Genomic DNA, 14572 nt, shown 5'->3' with positions numbered 1-14572 from the left:
ACGACTCGACGTGCAACTGTTCGGAGAATTTCACATGCAGGGGAATCGAGGTTGTCCGCAAATGTGCTAAGGTTTCGCACTTGCCTTCTGCCACTGAGGCATCATCACGAGCAAGCACCGCTTTGCGGTTTCTGATCTTGCAGCCGCTCACAGGTTATGCTTCATGAGTCAATCGCTCTCTTTGAGTCAGTGTTGTCGTTTCGTGTACACTGCACTGCACATTACACAGCTTGAGGCCTCTGATCAAGATTGATGGTAACGAAGGTTTGAAGCAGACGTTCCAAACGACAACGAAGCTCCGGCCCCGCCGTAAACAATCGTCACCGTTTGCCAGTTTGGAGGCACGAGCTCAACCTCGTGACAAACATTGGCAGCAGTCTTGGTATTGGCGTTCTTGGTCTTAGTGGGCATTGGCATTAGATCAGCGCCTCCTCTAGGCCATCGACTCATGTAGAAACATCCATCACCCTTCTGACAGCACCAACTCCGACTCCCTGTATACTTCACTCCCTGTCACGAAGGCGATTCACATAATAACCTTCTGAGGTCGATCGGGGCAAACACAACCGAGACCCACATCTTTATCTTCCGAGATAGGCTAGGTGAAAGCGGCTACCGAGTCAAGCGCATTCGGCGATAGAGACGGAAGGGTAGAGTGACCATGTCGCTATCAGCAGCAATCGACCAAGAGGCCAAGGACCTGCGACGGGACTTTGAGCAAAACAACTCTCGCAAGAAGTCGTCCTTGCCCCCTCTCCCTGCTCCAGCCACGACAACACCCGTCACACCAACAAGTCCTGTCTTGCCTTACAGAAGTATGGCTCCCACTCCGGCCACTGCGCGCCATAAGCCGGCATTCCCTGGCGACCTTGGTCCTGGTGATCCACGGCGCAGCTCGAGACTGCCAGGCGATCTTGGTCCAGGAGACCCTAGGCGCAGCAGCAACAGACCTGCTATGTCGGACGGCACTCGCTCAGCAGCACGCAGTCTGAGTCCCACTCGCGGAGTCAGCACCCTGAATCCAGGCGAAAAGTCTCCTGCTCAGCGCAGATTGTCAGACGCCGGCTCTATACGTCCCCAGCTCGGAGACGGAGGTGTGCGCTTGCAAAAGGATTACGACAACGAGTCTGCCAGCAGTGACGAGGATAGCAGTGATGAACAAGATACAGACCACGAGTCGTCGCGAGGCAGAGGTCGCGCCAGAGTCGGTAACGCTGTTGGTGTCACTCGCGACGGTGATGACAGCGACGACGAACCCTCTCCTCCGTTGAACGCTGATCCCACTATTACTGTCACTCCGCCTTCTTCGGATCAGCCTTCCTACTCTTCTCGCAAGCCCGACGTCCATCCCAGCACCGCCTTCGATTTTGCCGCGTCCTCAACTTCCACACCCGTACATTCAGACGACGAAGAACATCTCTCCGATCTGCGTCGCGCCCAACGCCTCTCGCTCAATATTTCTCCTATCCACAGTACTCCCTCGGCCCATCGTGTTATCCGCCAGATTATCCGCGGCGACTATCTCTACTTCCAGCGTCAAGCTGAAGAAGGCCGTAGGAGGCAAAGAGTCTACCTCGTCGCTACAGATCTCTCGTCCGAGGCCGAGTATGCCCTTGAGTGGACAATTGGCACTGTATTGCGCGATGGTGACACTCTGCTGGCTGTATATGCCGTTGACGAAGAATCTGGTACCGGTGGAGTATCTGAAGGTGTTGAGATCGGACACGGTGCAGATGTCGTAAAGGACACAGCGACTATCGTTCGCTCCATGACTGCTGAGAGTATGACTCCTGCAACACTGCCGCGAGATAGCAGCACCGCTAGAATGGCTTTCCACGAGAGAAAAGACATGTCCAAGGCTGAGCAGGACCGCTTCCGTGCCGCTGAAGACATCAGTCAGCGTTGTGTTAAGCTGCTTCGCAAGACTAGACTTCAGGTCCGTGTTGTGGTTGAGGTCTTCCATTGCAAGAGTCCTAGACACATGATCACAGAAGTGGTGAGTACCAATTGACCCTCGGGCTTTTAGCCTTGTGCTGACCTGTATAGATCGACTTCCTGTCCCCAACGCTTACTATTCTTGGATCACGAGGTCGCTCCCAGTTGAAAGGCGTCTTACTAGGCTCGTTCAGTAACTACCTCGTGACAAAATCCAGTGTGCCGGTCATGGTTGCCAGAAAACGGTTCGTCGAACGACATGTCAACAAGTATGCCCAGGAGCCCCAGACTGATACCCTTGCCAGACTAAGAAAACACTCCAAACAACGCCTACACAAGGACGGACTGCCAGTTGCTCAAGCCGGCGACGGAAGAATGCGTTATATCAGAATGTCCAACGTCCTGGAGGCACCCGGTACAAAGCCCAGAGCTAGAGGCCTGGCTGGAGCCAAGATTGATTGATCGATCGAATGGTGTACTCTTGCTGGTCAATCTTTTGTTTCACGGTCCGCCGCTTGTGAGCTTGGAACTTTTGAGGTGCACATAAAAAATTATCGACACGAAGCGTTACGCGACCACGACAAAACCATTAAGCATTAATCAAACACTACACTCTTTTAAAGGCAAACATCTGTCTACATTTGTCGAGACCTTGTAATGTACTGTGGGTGCCATGCGTCTCATTTCGAGCAACAAATTGCGTGAAACTCTTGGTAGATGGCATGCAATCTTCCAAGAAGGCTAGTTGTGGATACTCAAGTATACCTCTACAAGCTCCACTCTTTTAGAGCTTGGGGAAGAACATGGGTGTGTTCTGCTTCATGGTTAGCGCTTTCAATTGTGTCTTATGGGCAAATCAGACGTGCCTTCTTCCACTCTTGGTAGTCCTTGCGGTCACCGTACTTCTTGTCGTACTTCTTCTCGCTAAGAGGAATACCCGAAACCTGTTCAGGATGTGAGCACACGAGTCAGACCATCAGATAGTACTAAAAAGACATACCTTGAACAACAAGAAAGTGACAAAGGCAGGGCTGACACCAGCCATAGCCAAAGCACCCAATCTAGCACCAAGACTGCCACTGAAACCCATACCAGACTGACCAACATTGGTCATGAGCACACCAGCAGCAACGGTAGCGATTCCAGTCCACAGAGTGCTCTCGCCAAAGTAGTTGGGGTGTCTGCTCTTACCCCAAAGACCTCTGGTCAAGAAATCTTCATTGTGCTTCTTGTTCTTCTTTTCCTCCATCCATTGGCTCTTTTGCTTGTCGGCGGTGGCTTCGAAGCCGAGACCACCGACGTAGAGGAGAACGCCGATGACATCGGTGAGGGTGAGGAAGGGGAGGGCGGAAAGAGTAGTAGCGGGGACGGAGTTAAGGGCGAGGACGGGCAGGAGGCAGAGAGACACCCAGGTGGCTTGGGCGAAGAAGGCACCGAGGAACTTGGGAGGAGATTTTCTGATCTCGTCAAAGCGAGAGTCACGGCCGTCTTCTGAGGTGATACGGGAGAAGAGGAAGGTACCGACTATGGAGCTTGTCAGTCGAGTTGTAATGCAATTGCAAAGAAAATACGCACGTCTGGTGGCCCAGATGGCTACAGCAGCACTGAGAACAACCTGTCTCCAGTTCCACGCTTGGACACCACCCTTGCTGACCAGACTAGCCAACAAGCTAGGGAACTGAGGGAGTGCTGCAGTGCCGGCAGAGACGGTCTCGGCCGCAGCTCTAGCTCTCAGTGTAGGCAGGTAGAGAGAAAGTGCCGTGCATGACAGGTAGGTCAATGATCCACTAAGATCGTAGAACCTCTCCGTCTGGAAGAAGATACTGGGAACTGCAACACCGGCTTGGACAGCATATGCAAGTCCAATGCTGGGGACCAGAGTACGCAAGAATGGTGACCTGAAGTTGGTCAAGGCCAGCAGGGAGTTTAATAAAGTCATCGTGTGTCAGTAGTGGCTAAAGAAGCCTGTGTACGAGAAGATAGGGAGGGAAGCTCCTACTCAGCAGACAATAGTCCACTAGCTATATGTTGGTTCCAAAATCCTTCTGCCTTCGATGCCGATAGGAATGATCTCAGTAGCGGAATCGAGCTGGAAGCTCCGGAGGGTATATGACGACATTGGTCCGAGTGTCCCTCTCGGGGTTTGTTGATCTCCCGAGTCCGAGTCGACTCACTCGTACCGCCATGCTCGGACTCACAAAGCAGATACAATAATTCTTTGGTGATCAGACTTGACAGCAGCGGCAGAGTCGACGAGTTGCTTGACTGTCGCCGGAATAATATATGGTGCGTCCTGGCACGATGTAGAATCCTGATCTAAAGTCCTTCCGTGGTCGTGTCAGATGCTGTGCTGATGACCCTGGTTCAACTTCTTGACACCTTCAATGGCCACTTATCAACTCGCTATGACTGGTTGAATTATGAAATAGTGTTCAAAGCTCGTGAGTTATGTCCATGATAGGTTTCAATATTCCTGATCCTTCGTGTTCGGGGCAGGTCGCGTGCGAAGGATTGAGCGTTAATTTGAGACTTGTGTCTATGCGTGAGCAGTCGACCCACCATGAATTCTACCGCACCAAGACACGTCGGACCAAGCAGAAGCCATCGAAATCGTAGACAAGTGGGAATATGCTATCGGACTCACGATGTACGGATCAGTATTTCGTAGAACTAGGCGGTATAAACTTGATGTCGCTGTTTAGAGACTGTATAGAAAGGTGAGCTTTTCATCTCCTCGCCGTGACCTATCGATCTCAGCCCAATCGCGCAAGCTATCTAGTCTGCAAGCCTTTCTGGTGAATGCCCAAAAGGGCTTCTCTTCGACCACAGCACCATCTCCGAACATGGCTTCTCGTCTGATTTCCTCATCATCCCAGTTGGCTACAATGCGTGTTCGCCGGTGGTTCTCGGCGACAATTAGAGCCCGGAAAGTGAGGTAACCAACAAAGGCGGCCAGGACACAGGCCAGAGTGATGTAGAATGGGATGATGTAGCCATCATCAGCAAACCTGGGCGCGAAGAGCATGCTCGATATAACGCCAGCGAAATTGCCCCATCCATTGATTCCAAGTACAATGGCACGTTTGCCAGGCTCGGGTACGTTGTTACTCAGCCATGTGACCGTGAGAGGTGAGGCACAGAATGAGCCAGATAAGAGGACCATCAAGGCCAGATAGCGAAGTTTGTAGGCACTCGTAGGCAGCGCGACTGTGGCTGCCAGACCAGCAAGCAAGATGGCGAGTCCGTATAAGATTGGTACCATACGATCACGCTTCCTGTCAGACCACCAGGTAAAGACCCATAGGACTATGGCACCAGCTAGGAATGGAGGCACCACAAGGAGATTGATGGCAGCCGGGCCCAAGTCATCACGTCCAGCAATACCCTTGATGACAAGCGGTAAGAAGATGGCAAAGGCGGTGGCTGGAATCGCGGATAGAATGTTGCAGATCAGAAGATACCAGACCTTCCAGTCGGCCACGGCAGAGAAGATGTCCTCGCGCGATACTCCGCTGTCCGCCGTCACAGATAAGGTCGAGGAGTGGCTCGGTCGACGCTCCGAAGGATGTGTGACTTCCGCTCCAGGAAGTAAGTAATCGGCCTCCTCATGTTCCAAGGACATAGATGGACGCGATTCTACGTGATCAGAGGATCTTCGCTCCGGCATTTCTGATCGCTGCTTTGGACCAGTCCTTGGAGCAGCCGCAGCGATTTGATCACTTCTGATCCTCTCTTCTGCAACGAAGCGCTCATCGGCAGTCAAGAACCAAGCTGCGTTGGCGCTGTGTGGTAGCCAGAAGAATCCGATGAATGCCACCATGATAGTCAGAGTACCTTCCACAAGGAAGAGGACCTCCCAACTTCTCCATTTTGCTCTGGTCATGTGTGGAGTGGGATCCTCATGAGGAAAGTAGCTGAAGACTGCCCAAGAGAGGAGTCCTCCAAAACACCCGGCTAGCGCAGCCTGACCGTAAAAGAAAGCTAACCGCTTACCAAATTCATATCGTGTGTACCAAAGACTCAGATCTGACAACAACGACATGTTAGTCAGCGGAAAACCCCACAATAGCTTGTGGTGAAACTTACAGCTAACAACAGTTGGGTAAAACCCTGACTCCAGTATCGCGATCAATATTCTGAGAGTCACTAGTTGGGCCTGTGACTGTACCGCGATGTGTAGAGCTGTGCAAACTCCCCACAAGCTCATGGTTGCTGGGACCCATCGTGCCATACCATACTTGCGACCGAAATATGCACCGATCGGCTGGCAGGATACAAAGACTGCGAAGAACCACGCCACAGACACGTTCAGTGCGGACTTGGGTAGTCCCAAGTCTTCAGTGAAATGACCTGATTCAGCATTGCCGACATTGGATTTGTCCAGAGAATTCAGTAAGAATAGCAGACATAAAAAGGGGAGTAAGAGGAGATCGAGTTTGAGCACGACGCGTCTGCTCAGACGTGCGAACTCCTCGTCGTTGAGATGACGAGGAAGGCCTCTATCCATGGGCGAAGAAGAAGACACAAGTTCGATGTCGCTTTCAGCGTTCATGGTCGACAGGCCGTCATCGGTCAAAGACCAGCCCTGAGCTAGCAGCGCGTGGAGAGTGGTTCTTCGCGAGTCAAGAAACCCACACCGACAAGTCAAACCCCACGTCACCGCGCACGGCCCGGACGGCTGTTGTCATGGTGAAAGTGGTGAGAGTGCACAAGCGAAAACAAATTGGCGGAATCCCGGTGCGCTGTTCAGGTTTGAGTGGGCAGCTCTTTGATGAGGCACAGCTCAATCACTCGTACTAGAAGGTAAGGGAAACATGTTGGATGACATTGTGATCGGGACAAAAGACAGCAAGCGTTAAGTTGTAAACAAAGTGCTTGGAAGGTCCAGAGACAACAAGACTACGTTCCCACCATCACATCGCTACAATAACAACCTGCTTGTTTTTGACAGCACTACAGACTATCACGGTAAAGCAAAGACCGCATGCGCTCCTAATCTCAGACCGGGAAGTGCGGCCCGCACTCTGACAGTGTGCTTGTTAGCGACATACTGCGCCTGTCGTGTTGATCTAGCGGCGGTAACCTGCGTGCCCATCCTGCCTGCTGCAGCGGGTGAGTCTGACCAAGTCTGGTGGGCGCATTCGACTTGAGGGTCAGTATTTTTTCGTCGTCGAACAACACCGTTGCCGTCCAGTCTAGAGCTGTATCCAAGGGCTGCAAGGTAGTTTGCTCCCCCGCGGGTGCAACAGTGGATAAGATAATCGACTGGTCGCAAACCGTTCCAACGGCCGCAGAACGACTGAATCATGGCCGACGCACCTCCTCCTCCTCCACCACCTCATGGAGCAAATCCAAAGTCCACTTCCGCCGGCCTGCCTGAAGGCAACTACGACATTTTCATCATCCCGCCGCACAGCTCAGGCTCTGGCTTTCTCTACCTGCCTTCGCTGCAACCCCAACGCAACTCGTTCATCGCCGGCTTCGCCTCTGCTGTCTTTTGTTACCTGGTATGGATAACAGCCGTGCCGGTCTTGGGACAATGGCTGTCCATCATCGCTGCTAGCGGCAGTCTTGGTATATTTTTGCTGGTTGCTACGGTCGGTGCTACATCGTGGGCTTTTGGCAAGACACATGGCGAAGGTAAGGGTCAAGGCCCACCGCCGTCGCCGTCTGGTGCTGGAGATCAAGGGAACGCAAGCGCAGAAGCAGGAAGCACACACAACAGAACCCACAGCGGTCCTTATAACACCTCGCATTCCTCGGGCTCTGCTCACGCACATTCCGCACCACCCCCACGCACACCGAGACAGGACTACTCGACTCCTCCCCCCAGACAGGCTCCTCCACAGCCACAACCAGACTATTTCCCACAACCACCACCTGAGTTCAATCCACCACCGCCTGCATCCCAACCGCCACCAGAGTACACCGCGCCCCCTCCTCCACCTCGACAGGCACCAAAGCCTTCTCCTCCACCTCAACCCAAATCGGCTCCTCAGCAGCAACCCAAAGCAGCCCCTCCACCTTCACCCAAGCCTGCGCCATCATCGGCCACATCACCCGAGTCGTCGACAAGATCAGCATCCGATGCCGCAGCCAGCTGGGAGAAGGCCCGAGAAGAGACTCGCAAGAGAGAGGAGGCTAGAAAAAAGGCAGATGAGTTGAGAAAACTACGCGAGGAAGCGCTGCGGAAGAAGGAGGAAGCCGATCGACAGGCAAGAGCAGCTGCTGAAAGGATCAAATGGGAGCAAGCCAGGGCTCGCGAGAAGGAAGCCCGTGAGCGAGAGTCAAGAGAGCGCGAGTCCAAGGAGAAGGAGGTCAAGGACAGAGACGCTAGGGAGAAAGAGAAGCGCGAGCGCGAAGCCCGAGAGCGACTCGCAAGGGACAAGAAAGAAAAAGCTGCCTTCGCTGCGGAAGCTGCAAAGTCACCACCCAAACCCACCACCCCTGTCGCCAACAAGTATGAGCGCCCGAGTGCGCGAAGCTATGCTAGCACTGAGACAACAAGTGCTTATGACGCCCGCACTGTCACGTCCGGTTCGACGGCCTCATCCTACGCAGAGACCTTGTCTTCGTATGCACCGTCGACCTCTACAGCCCGCACTAGCCCGACACCCGAGTACCGTGGGCCATACAATACCTCTGATCCTGACAAGATAGTCATCAAGGCCGTGTATTTGTACGACTCTGCAATGCCGAAGAAGCCAATCAGCCAACTTGTCAGCGGCGAAGCCAATGTCACCGATGGCCTCATCTTGAAAGTCAACACGGAAGGTCTTTTCATCGACGACGACATACGCCGTGTCAAACAACGCGAATGGGACGTCAAAGCTTGGTCTCTCAAGGCTATTGAGAGAGGCAAACTGAGTCCGCACTATATGCTGCGTGCCACCATCAGAGACCAAGGCAAACAGTACATCTTTGTTCTCCCATCAGATCAGGAGTGGAAGGTCGATGTTGGACTGGAGCGCTTGCGCAAAGGTAATCTGGTCCGCAGCATGGGTATGAACACCATCAAGGCGCCTGAAATGAAAGGTTTGCTCAGCGACCTTGGATGGGTCTGATCATGAGTGTGCTGGGACGGAAATGCAACCCATCTGTTTATCATGGAGAGTTTTGTGACCATTGACCCTTGTTGGCTTTGCGTATTACACGGCATCCTGCATCAGCGACCGGCGTTTTTGTTACTTTGAGCTTACGATTCTTGTTGTCACCCTTTTTGCTTGTCTACGACATTATTGTTGTTACGATGGAACGATCATTGGAATTGCGGATACCACCTTGCGCTTTTGCTCCTATACGGAGCGTTACATACCATGTTAATAGGAAGAAGAATAGTTTGTTTGCCATGGGGACTTCTTGTGCCTCTGATTGCGTTCTCGGTTGTGAATGATTGGTTCCGAGTCCATTTGGTTATTTTCAGCAACATTCCTCGGAAACGACCTCCACCTGGTATAACATAGTCATGCTACCCTTGGTGACAGCATGTATGGCCATCATCCCGGGATGTGACTTCCAATGCAAGCAACCTCTACTGCACTCGTCGCGAGATTGAGTACACCGCTTCTTGCTGTAGGTGTGGCGACAAGAGCTTATTGGAAGTCCGACTCTATGTGCAGAATGTTCTGAGGTCATACCAGCCGAAAGCAGCAGCCCGGCTACCGCTTGCGTAATTGTCAGTCGAGTCGTGAGCTCTTGAATTTTAGACGACCACGAGTATAAGAGGCCTCGAGATGACTGACCAGATTCATCACGACAAGACTGCAACCGCCACGCAACTCTATGCTACCTTGATACATCCAACCTCAATTGATACCACAGTATCTCAAAAAAAACCCTTACCTACTTAGCCACCACACAAGATGGCATCAGCAATCGCCATGCTGGCAGCAATGCTTTATGCCTCTGCAGCATTTGCACATCCTCAATCAGTCACAGACAAGAGCCTCGCTCCTGGAAACCTACCAGTTACATGGTATCAAGCACCTCTGGCATTCAGTGAATCGCTCTCGACCGATACGACTTGCGGCTGGGCTGTTTCCACTGGACAGCTCAACACTACCCGCTGCTACGTCTTGCGCACATATGCACTCGGACTGCAGCAAGATGCGCAACACGAGTGTAATCTGAAGGTGTGGAATACGGTCTCTGATTGTTCGGGCGATGGAGGTTGGACCATGCATGCCATACCGAGTGGCAGAAGCATGAGCTGTGTTGAGACTGGTGTTCTGGATGGAGGCAACTTTCAGCACAAGAGCGCCATGTTGACTTGCGTCTGAGCTGATTCGTATGCCAGAGCAGTTGGAGTATGGGATGCAGGACATCATGAGAAGGCCGTTAAGGTGAATGAGCAACCCAAGTTCGTTATTAATTCTCAATTCATACTCTTGAAGCATCAGACATGTACTCGAGTAGTCTTGTACTTGCTGCTCATATCGTGAGGTGTTGATACCAAGATCGTCTATTGCAGCTCAAACCTTTATGCAGTTCGCGTCTCCTTATCGACGAGCCTCATGTCAGCTTGTCAAGCGCCTGTCAAAATCTTAATCTCCGGTACATCGGGGTATACATGACTTGCCAATTGGTACGTGACTCTCTGGCCTTGAGCTGAAAGCAATGCACGTGCTGTCTTGTCTTACTTACCATGTCAAAGTTAACACGCGAAAGGCACTCGAGTCTCAATCTGCGGCTTCTCCGGGACTAGGATCTCTCGAAGTTCGGGACCCCTTGTGCATAATTCGGACCGCGTGAGGGCATGATCAAGCCACATAAAGGGCCGTCCCCAGTGGTCGCATGTTCCAATGAGGAGAAGGACCGATAGCGTTGCTAATAAGCCCGAAGCTGCCAACAGTGTTCATTGGTTCGCTCTCCGCATACCGTGTTTTTAGTGGAGGTCTGCGCGGGGCAAGGACGGGGCGTCATCATCTATCTCCACAGTTGATCTCTGTGCGACTGTTGCCGGACTGGGGATGAGGTAGTATGATCCCGAACGCAGTAGATGTGTGATGGTAGTAGTGTGTAGAGTTCTTATTCCAACGAAAGAATCTGCAACAGTCTACGCCGCTCGGGTAAATGACATCCGTTGAGAGGCACGATGTGTTCCATAAAAGAGGTCGAAGGAGCTGTGGGATGATTGAGAGGCGGGAAAAGGCCCAGAATCGCAATTTGCAACCACGGTTACTAGCCGAGCGCCTCTGCACCAACTTTTGGCTAAAAACGTCACTGGGGATTGGAACAGTTGAACAATTCTCCCAGCCTGAGGCTTCAGTCGTTGAGACGATTGTATCCTTCACAGCCCTCGTAGCCACAATTGCAAGGAAATTCTCGCGAGAAGCAGTCGACTCTCATCTCCAGTCGCAGCCCACAAAGCAATTGTCCCAGAAGAAGGTCTCGCTACTCGGCTGGATCAACCACAGAAACGTCATTGCGGTCTTGTTTCCCCACAGCTCGCCGATCCCGTTCGACGGACACGAGCTAGCTGCTAAACCGACAGTTCATCAGCAGCTCTCTTCCTTCACCTCCTCCCACTTTCTTCCGTCACCGTCATTGCTCGCCGCTTTTTGTCACCTCGCACACAATTCACAATGGCAACCACAAAGCGCGACGTGAGGAACCACGTCCTCTTCGAGGTCGCTACTGAAGTCGCCAATCGAGGTTCGTTGCAACTCACAATGCTTTGTTCGTACCCTGTCGGTCGCAGGCTAATGTCTTGCCAGTTGGTGGTATCTACTCGGTCCTCAAGTCAAAAGCCCAAGTCACGACAGCAGAGTATGGCTCGGCCTACACTCTGCTCGGTCCTCTTAACCGCAACTCGGTAAGCTACCAATTGCTCTGAAATCCCTCGAGTCCCCGGTGAACTGACTCGGACGCAGGCGGCCGTCGAGGTTGAAGAGCTCGAGCCCAAAGATCCTGCCATGGTCGCGACTATCAAGTCCATGAACGAGCGTGGTATCAAGACGCTCTACGGAAGATGGTTGATTGATGGCGCTCCCAGAGTCCTCCTCTTCGACACTGGCACTGGCTACTACAAGCTCGATGAGTGGAAGGGCGACCTTTGGGCGACTGCTGGCATCCCTTCGCCTGCAGATGACCACGAGACCAACGAGGCCATTGTTTTTGGTTACCTTGTTGCATGGTTCCTTGGAGAGGTGAGTCAATGATCCGGCGTGGTGCTGCTCTGGGTGTACCTGCTAATATGTCAACAGTACGTCTACCACGAAAAGGAGCGCGCCGTTGTCGCACAATTCCACGAGTGGCTGGCAGGTGTTGCTCTTCCTCTGTGCAAGAAGCGCAGAATTGACGTGACCACCATTTTCACCACCCACGCTACCCTCCTCGGTCGTTATCTCTGCGCCGGCTCTGTCGACTTCTACAACAACCTGCAGTACTTTGACTGCGACGCCGAGGCTGGAAAGAGAGGCATTTACCACCGTTACTGCATCGAACGCGGCGCTGCTCATGCCGCCGATGTCTTCACAACAGTTTCGCACATCACTGCCTACGAGAGTGAGCACTTGCTCAAGCGCAAGCCTGACGGTGTTTTGCCCAATGGTCTGAACGTCAAGAAGTTCTCGGCCACTCATGAGTTCCAAAACTTGCACCAAGTAAACAAGGAGCGAATCAACGATTTCGTTCGCGGCCACTTCTACGGCCACAATGACTTCGATCCTGACAAGACCCTCTACTTCTTCACCGCAGGTCGTTACGAATACCGCAATAAAGGTGTCGACATGTTCATCGAGTCGTTGGCTCGTCTCAACCACCGTCTCAAGGCAGCTGGCTCAGACATGACCGTTGTGGCTTTCATTATCATGCCCGCACAAACCACCTCGCTCGCGGTTGAGGCTCTCAAGGGCCAGGCAGTTCTCAAGTCTTTGCACGATACTGTTAGCTCCATTGAGAAGAACATTGGAAAGAAACTCTTTGAGCGTTCTCTCGCATGGCATGAGGGCCAGAACCCACCTGATGAGACGGGTCTGTTGACCGCAGAAGACAAGGTTTTGCTCCGCCGTCGTCTCTTTGCCATGAAACGTTCCAACCTGCCCCCCATTGTTACTCACAACATGGTTAATGACCAGGAAGATCCCATTCTCAACCAGATCCGTCGTTGTCAATTGTTCAACCACCCCACCGATCGTGTCAAGGTCGTTTTCCACCCCGAATTCTTGAGCTCCGGCAACCCAGTCCTTCCCATGGATTACGACGATTTCGTCCGCGGAACCCACTTGGGTGTCTTCTCATCCTACTACGAGCCTTGGGGCTACACTCCTGCCGAATGTACCGTCATGGGTGTTCCTTCCATCACCACCAACCTTTCTGGTTTCGGATGTTACATGGAAGAGTTGATTGAGAACGCTCAGGACTATGGTATCTACATTGTGGACAGACGCATGAAAGGTGTCGATGACAGTGTGAACCAACTCACCGAGTACATGTTCGACTTCATTGGAAAGAGCCGCAGACAACGCATCAACCAGCGTAACCGTACCGAGAGATTGAGCGATCTTCTTGACTGGAAGCGCATGGGTATGGAATACGTCAAGGCCAGACAGTTGGCTCTCAGAAGAGCATACCCTACTTCATTCGAAGGTGATGAGGAGCCTGGATTCTTCGATGGCACCGAGGTCAAGATCTCTCGTCCTCTGTCTGCACCTGGATCGCCCAGAGACCGTTCGGGCATGATGACTCCTGGCGATTTCGCATCTCTGCAAGAAGGTAGAGAGGGCTTGAGCACAGAGGACTACATTGCCTGGAAGCTCCCGTAAGTCAACGAAAACCCCGAGTCCCATATGAGTATGCTAACAATTTGGACAGTGAAGAGGAAGACGTCGACGAATACCCATTCCCGCTTACCCTGCGAAGCAAGACTTCATCGACAAATGGCACAGGCACCACAACGCCTACCAACGGTACCGCAAGCAACATGACTAGCAACACTAGCGGCGCAGCTTTTTGAGGAGATGTCCACAGCCAGGAAAGAGAAAGAAGAACGATGAAACGATCAAAATGCAGCAGGAGGTCAATTCTATCGATTGGCACAGCATACTCCGACGGCTGCACTTTTTGTACACTACCATGTAATTTGCGGTTGCTATTCCAGAGATAAACTATATTTCTATCAACGACGTCCAGAAAGCACCAGGATGTGATTGTGTGACTGTACGATGGCTAGAAGAGTAGTGGCACGTTGACGACGATTTGTGTTTTGGACGATGGCGGACGTTGATTGAAGCCGAGTCGATCAAGAATGATGGCGAGAAGAACAAAACACGGCACCAAAAGCGGGAGGAACGGGGGGCGGAGTGGACGAGCAAGAAGTTAGATGTGGAGCCAAGGCGCTGGCTGTGGGGCTGAGAAGCGTCGCTCGACTTGCGATTGCGATTGCAATGTCCAGTGTCTCCTTCTCTAAACAAAGTATTATTTCTTATGCCGCCCATCGACGACCGGTCTACCATCTCGAGCCACTTTCTTCCCGATCGCCTTTGAGAAATCCGCGCTGTTCGCTTGACTCTATTCCGCATCCTCCACGACTCGAACGACCTCGAATTTTGACGATGGCGAGAGCGCCCCAAGACCAACTCTGAGAAGCTTCGCCGGCGACATCTCTCCCACTACACTCGCCACAAGGACTACACTC

At 52.4% G+C, this 14572-nt stretch overlaps 6 protein-coding genes across 6 annotated transcripts; 4 read left to right on the top strand and 2 right to left on the bottom strand.

Annotated features, from left to right (window-relative positions):
- Positions 1 to 661: 661 nt before the first annotated feature.
- AUEXF2481DRAFT_4342 (uncharacterized protein) lies at positions 662 to 2397 on the top strand (the record flags this gene model as incomplete). Its single annotated transcript, XM_013488967.1, has 2 exons — positions 662 to 1996; positions 2047 to 2397. The coding sequence occupies 2 exons, from the start codon at positions 662 to 664 to the stop codon at positions 2395 to 2397; spliced, it is 1686 nt and encodes a 561-aa protein (XP_013344421.1).
- Positions 2366 to 3999, bottom strand: AUEXF2481DRAFT_661220 (uncharacterized protein). Its single transcript, XM_013489278.1, has 4 exons — positions 3511 to 3999; positions 2936 to 3459; positions 2802 to 2879; positions 2366 to 2749 (listed from the first exon to the last, which is right to left on the bottom strand). Exons 1-4 carry the CDS (start codon positions 3872 to 3874, stop codon positions 2720 to 2722), a joined length of 996 nt encoding a protein of 331 aa, XP_013344732.1. The 5' UTR covers positions 3875 to 3999; the 3' UTR covers positions 2366 to 2719.
- Positions 4000 to 4556: 557 nt separating this feature from the next.
- On the bottom strand, positions 4557 to 6536 carry AUEXF2481DRAFT_39177 (uncharacterized protein). The gene is made up of 2 exons (XM_013489119.1): positions 6022 to 6536; positions 4557 to 5961 (listed from the first exon to the last, which is right to left on the bottom strand). Exons 1-2 carry the CDS (start codon positions 6485 to 6487, stop codon positions 4634 to 4636), a joined length of 1794 nt encoding a protein of 597 aa, XP_013344573.1. The 5' UTR covers positions 6488 to 6536; the 3' UTR covers positions 4557 to 4633.
- Positions 6537 to 7241: 705 nt separating this feature from the next.
- On the top strand, positions 7242 to 8999 carry AUEXF2481DRAFT_28798 (uncharacterized protein; the record flags this gene model as incomplete). Its single annotated transcript, XM_013489048.1, has 1 exon — positions 7242 to 8999. The coding sequence occupies one exon, from the start codon at positions 7242 to 7244 to the stop codon at positions 8997 to 8999; it is 1758 nt and encodes a 585-aa protein (XP_013344502.1).
- A 450-nt stretch (positions 9000 to 9449) lies between these two features.
- Positions 9450 to 10329, top strand: AUEXF2481DRAFT_39175 (uncharacterized protein). Its single transcript, XM_013489118.1, has one exon. It carries the CDS (start codon positions 9798 to 9800, stop codon positions 10212 to 10214), a length of 417 nt encoding a protein of 138 aa, XP_013344572.1. The 5' UTR covers positions 9450 to 9797; the 3' UTR covers positions 10215 to 10329.
- Positions 10330 to 11094: 765 nt separating this feature from the next.
- Positions 11095 to 14187, top strand: AUEXF2481DRAFT_39174 (glycosyltransferase family 3 protein). The gene is made up of 5 exons (XM_013489117.1): positions 11095 to 11589; positions 11652 to 11749; positions 11808 to 12083; positions 12141 to 13696; positions 13750 to 14187. The coding sequence occupies exons 1-5, from the start codon at positions 11520 to 11522 to the stop codon at positions 13889 to 13891; spliced, it is 2142 nt and encodes a 713-aa protein (XP_013344571.1). The 5' UTR covers positions 11095 to 11519; the 3' UTR covers positions 13892 to 14187.
- Positions 14188 to 14572: the final 385 nt, after the last annotated feature.

This window comes from Aureobasidium subglaciale, assembly GCF_000721755.1.
Source record: "Aureobasidium subglaciale EXF-2481 unplaced genomic scaffold scaffold_8, whole genome shotgun sequence".
NCBI lineage: Eukaryota > Fungi > Ascomycota > Dothideomycetes > Dothideales > Saccotheciaceae > Aureobasidium > Aureobasidium subglaciale.
Note: the sequence above shows the minus strand (reverse complement) of the source record. Positions and strands in the feature narration are given on the sequence as shown.